The sequence below is a fragment of the Dysidea avara genome, chromosome 10 (genome assembly GCF_963678975.1).
Source record: "Dysidea avara chromosome 10, odDysAvar1.4, whole genome shotgun sequence".
Classification (NCBI taxonomy): Eukaryota; Metazoa; Porifera; class Demospongiae; order Dictyoceratida; family Dysideidae; genus Dysidea; species Dysidea avara.
In genome coordinates this window covers 4,777,207-4,786,838 of record NC_089281.1, presented here as the reverse complement: position 1 = coordinate 4,786,838, position 9,632 = coordinate 4,777,207, and the positions used below count along the sequence as shown (strand labels likewise).

Genomic DNA, 9,632 nt, shown 5'->3' with positions numbered 1-9,632 from the left:
CCAGTACTGTATTATTATTAAAACTAATAATGCGTAACATACACCATAGGGTATGTCATACACTACAGGGCAGGTACCAGTGCTTGTGTATTATATACAGATTCCAATACACACAATATATAGCATTCTAGTAGAACACAAAATGCATCTGCATGGTGACAAAGTGATACGCAAATTCCATAACAGGAGTTATACAGTTGTTTCCATCATCTTTGCTATAAGGTAAAAATATGTATGTCAAGAAATTCTACGTATGGTAAAATTATTTTTATGAGTGTCACTAATTGGTAGGTGAATTGCTAGATAAACTAACGACATTCACCTGTATACCTGGTAAATGTACTGTATAAATTGTACAAATATAATAAATTGTATGAAAGTGATGTGTATAAATAAATATTATTATATACATATGCAGATTCAGGATAAGGCATTTGGGGCGAATGCCCCTACTCCCCCTACCTTTCCCAACTCTGCTCAAGTTACTGCTAAGTGATATGTAACCTTGGCACTATACAAAGCAGACTTCATCTAGTATAGAAAGGGACATGAAGCATCCTCCCTGCAGCCTTTTCCAGCTTAAAAAAAGATGTCATCCACTTCTAACTCCCTGTATTAACTGGCTTAGCCTTCTCACAGATCCCCTAGTGGGATAGCATTTAGAGGGAAATATAATTTCATAACTAATCAAGATACTCTAATAGAACAGTCAAAAACTCTAAGAGGATATTGTCTACACGTACTAAAATATGCATCACACATGTGGCATCATAGTTTGCATGTACCACAGTATACAGTAAACAACAGAAGTTCCTTACAGGAATAAGTTACACTTACGCTTTGCTGGAGGAGTTAGCATTCTTGCTAATTCCTGATGTCCTATGTGTTCAGTTTCTTCCTGCAAGCATATTATAAACTGCTTAAAGACACCTGGTCCTTTACTAGGAAGAATCTGGTAAACTAAAGCATTAGCCCTCTCCATTGGGGACACCAAGTAGTTCAACAATACATAGTTATCATCCAGGGTGAGTAAGTGGTGTTTGTTGAGCACCGGTATTAGTGCTGTGAGGTTCAACATCTCCAGTCTAATGTTCCTCATGACCAACTCCTTTTCTGGTTCATTAGAGTCATCTAAAGTAAAGCCATCATATTTTCAAGGTTTAAAAATGAGAGAGCTTTATATAGTCTTACAAGAAAGCTTCAGTATATAATTAATCCTTAGTTGTTATAACAAGGGGTCTTATACAGATTTAAAAGTGTTCACAAATCAAAAAGTCTTATTGACTATACTGTCCATTTTTAACATTTAGCTACTGTAAGATGATAATCAGTAATCAATGACCGGCACCAGTTAAAGTGTTTGCTGGCTATTTCACTACCATTGAGTGGAGACTATACTAGAAATGTAGTTTAGTGATATCATTCTCTGGTTTATTGCCAACAAAAGGTCTATATAAAGTGTTGTACGATACACTAACTTGCTTGTTTTATATTACCTAATCCAAAACAGCCAAGCTGTAAAAAAAAGTGTGCGGCCCTCAAAAAGGCTATGGTGAAAAAATATGTGAAATCCAAGGTGGCGGCCAAGAAATGGCTGTGATGGTAGGTTAATGGTAAAAATTTTAATAACGACAATTCAAGTGAATTTTGTGCCAATTGACCAAACGGCACCAAAATTCACCTGAATTGTCATTATTAAAATTTTTACCATTGACCTACCATCACAGCCATTTCTTGGCCGCCACCTTGGATTTCACATCTTTTTTCACTATAGCCCTTTTGAGGGCCGCACACTTTTTTTACAGCTTGGCTGTTTTGGATTAGATTTCACTTCTGTTTGTATTTGCATACCCTAAAGATAGGCCGGCTTTGGGACTTTTTAAACCTATATTTTTTCTTTACCACAGGAAGAAGAAAAGATGAAGCAGATGTACTTTAGATATTTTATCAGTAAATGTACAAATTATATATATAATACAGTTACATATTTATCACATAACTCTCCATGGTGGTTTCTTTGTAACTGAACACTCTACAAGGTGACTTTTTCTAGCTGCTCTCTCTACAGGGTGAATTGTTTGTAGCTGAACGATCTACAAGGTAACTTCTTCTAGCTGATCTCTCTACAGGGTGATTTGTTTGTAGCTGAACTATCTACAAGGTAACTTCTTCTAGCTGACCTTTCTACAGGGTGATTTGTTTGTAGCTGAATTCTGTACAGGTGATTTGTTTGCAGCTGAGCTCTTTACAGAATGGTTTCTTTGTAGCTGAACTCTCTACAAGGTGACTTCTTCTAACTGATCTTTCTACAGGGCAATTTGTTTGTGGCTGAATTTTTTACAGGGTGATTTCTTTGCAGCTGAACTCTCTACAAGGTAATTTCTTCTAGCTGATCTTTCTACAGGGTGATTTGTTTGTAGCTAAATTCTGTACAGGTGATTTGTTTGCAGCTGAGCTCTTTACAGAATGGTTTCTTTGTAGCTGAACCCTCTACAAGGTAACTTCTTCTAGCTGAACTCTCTACAGGGAAATTTGTTTGTAGCTGATCTCTCTGCATGATGGTTTATTTGTAGCTGAACTCTCTGCAAGGTAACTTCTTCTATTGATATCTCTACAGGGCGATTTGTTTGTAGCTGAATTCTCTACATGGTGGTCTCTTTGTAACTGAACTCTCTACAAGGTAACTTCTTCTAGCTGATCTTTCTACAGGGTGATTTGTTTGTAGCTGAACTCTTTACAAGGTGACTTCTTCTAGCTGATCTTTCTACAGGGTGATTTGTTTGTAGCTGAACTCTCTACAAGGAAACTTCTTCTAGCTGATCTCTCTATAGGTGATTTGTTTGCAGCTGAACTCTCTACGTGAAGGTTTCTTTTTAGCTGAACTCTCTACAAGGTAACTTCTTCTAGCTGATCTCTCTACAGGGAGATTTGTTTGTAGTTGATCTCTCTACATGATGGTTTCTTTGTAGCTGAACTCTCTGCAAGGTAACTTCTTCTATTGATCTCTCTACAGGGCGATTTCTTTGTAGCTGAACTCTACAAGGTGATTTCTTCTAGCTGAACTATCTCTTTCCATAGTTGCATGAACTCCCTACTTCTAGCTGATCTCTCTACAGGGTGAATTGTTTGTGGCTGATCTCTCTACAGGGTGACTTGTTTGTAGCTGATCTCTATACAGCTTACTTGTTTCTAGCTGATCTCTTGAATTCTCTTCAGGGTGATTGCTCTATTAGGATGACTGCTCTATTAGAGTATCTCGATCTCGCACTTGCTACACCAAGTTGGATTTCGTGTTATAACTCCGTGGCTTTAAGTCTGATTCTTCTACACCATTGAAGAGCCTTTCTAAGATAATTACTCCATCTGTATAGCAATTTTCAAAGCATTAGCCTAAGCGGTTTATCTGGTAGGCGTGGCAAGCAGTGGTTTTTTATTAGCTAATCTCGATTGCATAATTGTTACACACTGTTGGTTTTTTCGTTGTATCTTCCTGGTTTTTAGCTCAATTTCTTTCAAACTACAACAGGTTTGAGGTTTAATAGTTAACCTATTCACCCACCGATTTTCAGCTTCTTCCCATACGCGGTTTACTCTGTAGGCGTGACACAATATTGGTGTTATTTTTAGTGAATAATCGCTCATAACGCTTTGCCTGTTTATCGTATTCCAGCCAAAGTTGGTGCCGAGATGTGCCTTTATACCCCCCTTCTGTGTGCCAAATTTCAAGGCAATCGGATATGGCGTTCGCGTTTTATAGCAGTTTTTGTAAGTGTGCGAAAAGAGGAAGAAAAATAAGAAGAAAAAAAACGAAGAAACTAAGCCAATTTTTGAAGTCGCATATCTCGTGAACGCTAGAAGCGATTTCGCTCAAATTCGTAATGTGGAGTGCTGAAGTTTGAGGGAGTGTCCACAGCAAAAATCGTCTTGTTTCATCAAGGCAACACAGAGCTACGGAGGTGCAAAAATTGCGTTTTCTTTCTTCCTGTCAATATACTCACTGATGTTGCGCGCCGGCTTCTTGGGCCGCACGACACACTACCGTGTGTCTTGATAGCATATATGAGATTCTATTTTTGATAATGGTACTGTGTAGAACATGAACTAACTTACCATAAATGGCAAAAGTTTGACATGACTAAAGTTTGGTGATATTGGCAAATTGAAAGAAATTTTCTAATTTTTATTAATTTTGCTGATTAACTCAGGATTAACTATTTTATATTGTTCAGTACATGATTAGCTGCAAGGTAAACTTTTAGCTGCAAGGTAAACTTTTTTGCTCCCATCCTGCTTCAGGTGCTGATTCAGAGGTTTACAATATTTGATATTGTTCATTGTATCATGTTGAATTGAAGTTGACACACTGGGTGTAGGTGTAGAATGTGAACTCAGAATGAAGTGATTATAATTGCATCAATCATTACATAATTAAAAGGTTTAAGAACTGTACCATACTCTGTCATTGCCTAATTTACTGGATTTTATCCTAACATTTAACATTTCCACAAAGCTGGGAACCATGCAACTTAGCTGGCATGGATCTTGTGGGTGAAAGGGTGGTGTATATAGATAGGCAACTGTTGTATTAGTTAAGCCATGTATATAAATATATTAAAATCTTCAGTAAACGGTGATCTTGTCCATTGCACCCTGGGGGTGTGCAATGCTTGAATCTGTAGCCACGCGCACATTACCTATAGGGTGTTGCCATTAACATGTTAAAGTCATTCATCACTTGGGTTGAACACAAACCTCAACAGACTACTACCCAGTTCCCTGACAAACTATATACCCAGTATGTAATGGACTACTACCCAATTTCTAATAACTGATTGCCAGTGCAATATCCTTTCTGCTATTAGTAATCATGAATTAGGTGTTTTTTCATTGATGAATGGTCTAAGAACTGAGTTCATGATGTCATATACTTCTTGCAGGTAATCATCACCACATGCTCAAAGTGTGGTCTAGAAATAAACCACATAATTTTTTGCCACCCACATTTCACCCACACATATAATGCAATGTTTCAAAACATTTATAAACATGATAAATCCCTTACCATTAAACACAGATGAGGATAGACATTGATCTTTACTCTATTATTAAAACAACAGGATAATGATAATTACATTCGGTTAATGACTTAACTATGATAAAGATTTAAAGTCTTAATAATAATAATAATCCCCCTGCTATGATGCAATCTGATCCTAATATAGCAATGTTATGAAATGATGTGGATATTTTTATTAAAAGCGTAAATGGTACTAGTTGATGCAGTACAACTGTGCATATATAACGTCAGCAAATTCCACTTGACCATATTAGTAATCAGCAGTCATGACTTATTAATTATAACTTATTTAGTTTCCCCATGTAAAGTTTCATGAGGAAGTATCTTTATTTGTGTACAGTTTGTTTAACTCACCAATTGTGTTCTCGTTAAACTAGTAGCTAATCTGTACTCGTTGATCTTTTGTAATGCACTAAGCAGTTTCTCCCATGTAGGCTGTAATCCATTCTTATCAGCCAACCAGTAGCGATATACCCTAACAAGAGCTTTCATTGGATTATCGTGATATTTATCACCAAGTCTCTCCAACTTGTCAATGGGAACACACAAAGCACATCCAAGAGCAAACCACTTGAGATTAACTGACATAGTTAACACTATCAAATTCCTGAACTGTAACTTTCCTGTAAAATGATAAATTAAAACATACCCTGAGAGTTAATGTGTATATATAGTGTAAGCCAATTTAAAACTTCATATAAATCATGGGTAATTCTTATAGTTTTACCTGTGGCAAACTCTTGTTCATCTGGAAGGTGCTCAATGCTGTCATCACTTCTGTATCCTAACAGTATTTGTGTGCATAAAATTCAATATACGTAGTTCAGGAAGCCACTAACCACTTGTGAAACTTCCATATTTCTTCCTCTTAAGAGAGGAATCAGATTCACTTGAACTTAGCCCAAACACATCTACAGATATCACCCAAACAATACACAATATTTATGTACAACATTTACAAGCACTAGCTATAGCTTACCAACGCTAGGCACAGTTAACTTTCCACTAATTGTCTTTGTGCCACTGGTAAGTTTATAGTTCATATACCTTGAGGATTCAAAAAATATTTTGTCCTTGGCATGTACCACAACAGTAAAACGTGGTGGATAAAGTTGCTCATCCATTCTCAACCGTAATTCATCCAAACAATCACTATCATAATAATGGTGGAAGTCTACATCTTGTTGGTAAATCTGCGCACACAGGTAACAAATTTATATATATTACTTTGACATAATTTACAACATAGACAAGGATTTTGAGTGCTAAATTAATTTGCAGTGTATAGCATATCCAATATGCATGTAGTAAGTGGCCACATTTTTGTCATGTACTAATTTTTAGTTACATAGAGCCATGGAGCCTATAATTATTGACGGATAATCTCTAAGCTGTCTACTAACTGAGCTCCCAGACAATGCATATAGCCTTATTATATAGTTTTAAAGCTGTTAAAAATTTCACCAGAGTTATTACCTTTAAAGTATCTACTATTTTAGGTACAATAAGTTTTTTTTGGAATGGTTTTCAAAAACACAAATATATAATTAGTAACATTATATGGATTATCGCATTACAAGGTATAGTTTAATTTGGTAAGGAATAGGATTTTAGAAATGGTGAGATTACAGGGCAGAGTGTCAAGAAGAGGTTCACTTCACCGATAGTTTACACACTTCATTGAGTAGGTCTTCATTGAAATGCATATAGTTACTGTTATGTTATAGCATTTTCGATTTTCAACTGGTTTAATTTTAAAATTTTACTTGCTGTTTCCAGCCACATGTACAAGCTATCTAGCTTAGCACTTAGCAAAATGTTAGAGAGGAGGGGATCTAATTCAGCAACCCCAGTGCCCTCCCTGGTAGATTAATACATACTTCGTCATTTGACAGCAGCACAACTTCAGCCTTATCTTTGAAGATATGTCCTTCACACTCAATAAACACCTGGTCACATCCTGGAGTGAAGGAGAACTCTGATAGTGACCGGTACTGCCATTCACTTCCATATTGACTTTTTAGCTTCTAACAGTATAGAGCAAAGGTGAACTAAACACTAACTAGTATTCCTCACCTCTACACATGTTCGTATTAATGGTAAAATACAGATGTGAGCAGTCCATTCAGATTTCTCTGGTTGCCTTTGTGTTATAGCAACTATACTATACTTGTTATTAGGGATGCTGGTACGTTCCAACTTGTCTACTGCAATGCAATAGTAACAGAAATGATCTATTTGGATTGACCCATAAGGTTCATCAATAGGAAACTTTCCACCATCAATGGAAAACATAGACCCTTCAATTACATCAAATGGAGAATGTATACTCTTAACAAATTGTAGATTGTGTGTTGCATCTGAAATGTCAGCAAAATGTGGTAAGTATAATTCAATAGATTTCTGTAATTCTACATCCATGCACAGCCAATATATGGCAGACACAGGTGATTTGTTAGTGAACTTGACGTTACCAACTAAAGTGGCTGCAAATTTTAGTTCTGCTAGTACTCCAATGGGGATGGCTCCAGTTGGAACTACAACAGTTACTCCATGTTTGTATGAGTGAAACACTCCTCCTCTTTCATCAAATAAACCAACTTCAATGTCACCAATCAAATTGTCAGTGTCAACTGGTGAATGTGCAGGAACTACCTCAACTGAAGGAAATATCAAATTATATTGTCACGTGCTATCCATATATGTTAAGGAAACACCATGCATGAAACTGTAATTAAATACTATAGTCCCTAATATGGTCTACAGCAATGAATTTATGATAACCAACTACCAGGAAAGTAGTATTAAGTATACAAACAAATACATGCCATACAAATGACAAATGGCAGCTGACTATAGGTGTATTCTCAAACATCAGACAAGCTCAGTAGCTATAATACACATCTATAGCTATAAATATAAGACTTACCATGTAGCGGTGATAAAGAAAGAGTATCACCCTTCAATGATTCTTGTAATGGAATGTCAGTGAGGACTGAGTTCATGAAGTTGCCGTTATCGGGTTTATGGTAAGTTGTTTCATGTACACTAGTAATCTCTTCAATTTTCAAATACGTTTTTCTTTCAGGGTTATATGTAGGGCCACATGCATGAGATAGGTATTCATTTTCCACTGCATTACTTACATTTGGAGGCAGAGCAATACATTTGACATGTCTGGGAGGTTGCTGTACAGTCAGTGCAGATGCTTGAAACTGAGCAGGTTGTGGTCTAGTTTTTGATAAGGGTAAACTTTTAGACGCACTATCAGATGTGTTCTTGTTTTCTTCTGCTCTCATTTCAATACTGCCCCAGGGTGCACATGTTTCTAACCTCACTGACTGCATAAACCAACTAACGTTAAAATCTTCTGGTTGTGATAGAGTGTTTATGATTGATTTGTTCATTATTGATGATTGTGTTGTTTTCACAGGTTTTGATGACCAAAAGATTTTATTAATAATCTTCTGTAACCTTTGCGGCACAACAAGGCATTGTAGAATCAAGAGCAGCTCAAATACTTTGAGAAGAGATTGTTCGGCTAGCCACAGAAATCTGCTTCCCTGAGCATTTTCAATGCAGTTCATATTTATGATCACTATGATTAAACAATTTACCAAACTACAAGTCAGTACTGGTAAATACACAAAAGTTAAAACTCTGACAACTAATCGCCGTGTTAGTACCTTTCTAGCAGAATTTCCATGTAAGCTTCGACTTGTCTTTGTTCTGAACCAGAGCTCTGTATACATCACTACTAAAGTTGTGGTACCTACCAAACCAATGATAACCAACATTAGAGTCAGTACCATCAATACTATAAGTGCTAAGCCACTTGTTGATAGTAAAACAATGATGATGATCACAGCTGTTAGCAGAGAAGGAATAGTATACGCTATGTACTTTTTAATAGATTGGTACACGTGAAATCGTAACTGATAGTACTGGTAGACTGCAGTCACTAACAGTCCATTCATCAAACTAGCCACAGATAATATTTCAAATATTTCAGTAGTTATTGCAAGTTGTCGGCTGGCCAGGCTATTTACCCCGATAGTTAATAACACATAATAAGTGGCACTGGTAAATGACCACACACAATAAGTTGACACTACATACACAAGTGAAGCATGTTTTCTCACTGATTGTCCCTTCTCCCACAGGATTAGTCCACACCAACAAGTAATGATTAATAATAAAGTGAAGAATATGGTGAAGTGGATATAATAAAGAGCTAACCAGAGAGTGCTCGCGGTACCCCAAAAATCCTTGTTACCAATACTTAACTTGGTGAATACATCTATTAGATCCAAGTTAGTTAGAGTAGTACAATTCAGTGTGGTTAAACTCTCGCTCAAGCTCTCGTTACTATGTATATCAGACTCGAGCTTGATGTCGTCACTCGTCATATTCTTCTGGATCGTTTCCATGTGAATGTTTGTTCCCATCGTGTTTTGGCCGGAATCAAATGACTTTTCTTCACAAAGCTACGTAGCTGATACAACCAGATCTCTCGACCATTAATAGCTAATTCGATTTTTAAAAGAGGATTTAA

The 9,632-nt window shown here is 36.6% G+C and overlaps 1 protein-coding gene across 3 annotated transcripts; it reads right to left on the bottom strand.

The window, feature by feature from the left end:
• Positions 1–11: 11 nt before the first annotated feature.
• On the bottom strand, positions 12–9,632 carry LOC136269109 (uncharacterized). Of its 3 annotated transcripts, XM_066064582.1 has the most exons (11): positions 8,764–8,896; positions 8,007–8,711; positions 7,154–7,737; positions 6,958–7,104; positions 6,057–6,270; positions 5,917–5,988; positions 5,805–5,861; positions 5,432–5,700; positions 5,063–5,099; positions 838–1,131; positions 12–215 (listed from the first exon to the last, which is right to left on the bottom strand). In XM_066064582.1, the coding sequence occupies exons 2-11, from the start codon at positions 8,662–8,664 to the stop codon at positions 190–192; spliced, it is 2,358 nt and encodes a 785-aa protein (XP_065920654.1). In that variant the 5' UTR covers positions 8,665–8,711; positions 8,764–8,896; the 3' UTR covers positions 12–189. The 3 variants fall into 3 exon arrangements, with proteins under 3 accessions (XP_065920654.1, XP_065920652.1, XP_065920653.1); XM_066064580.1 differs by having other exon boundaries at positions 8,007–9,632; XM_066064581.1 differs by lacking the exon at positions 12–215 and adding an exon at positions 223–644 and having other exon boundaries at positions 8,007–9,632.

Coding starts and splice junctions, on each gene's coding strand:
- LOC136269109 (XM_066064580.1), bottom strand. CDS start 9,525: ATGGGAACAAACATTCACATGGAAACGATCCAGAAGAATATGACGAGT. Junction 7,105..7,153: donor TAATACGAACATGTGTAGAG/GTGAGGAATACT, acceptor CTATACTGTTAG/AAGCTAAAAAGTCAATATGG. Junction 5,989..6,056: donor GTTAACTGTGCCTAGCGTTG/GTAAGCTATAGC, acceptor TGATATCTGTAG/ATGTGTTTGGGCTAAGTTCA.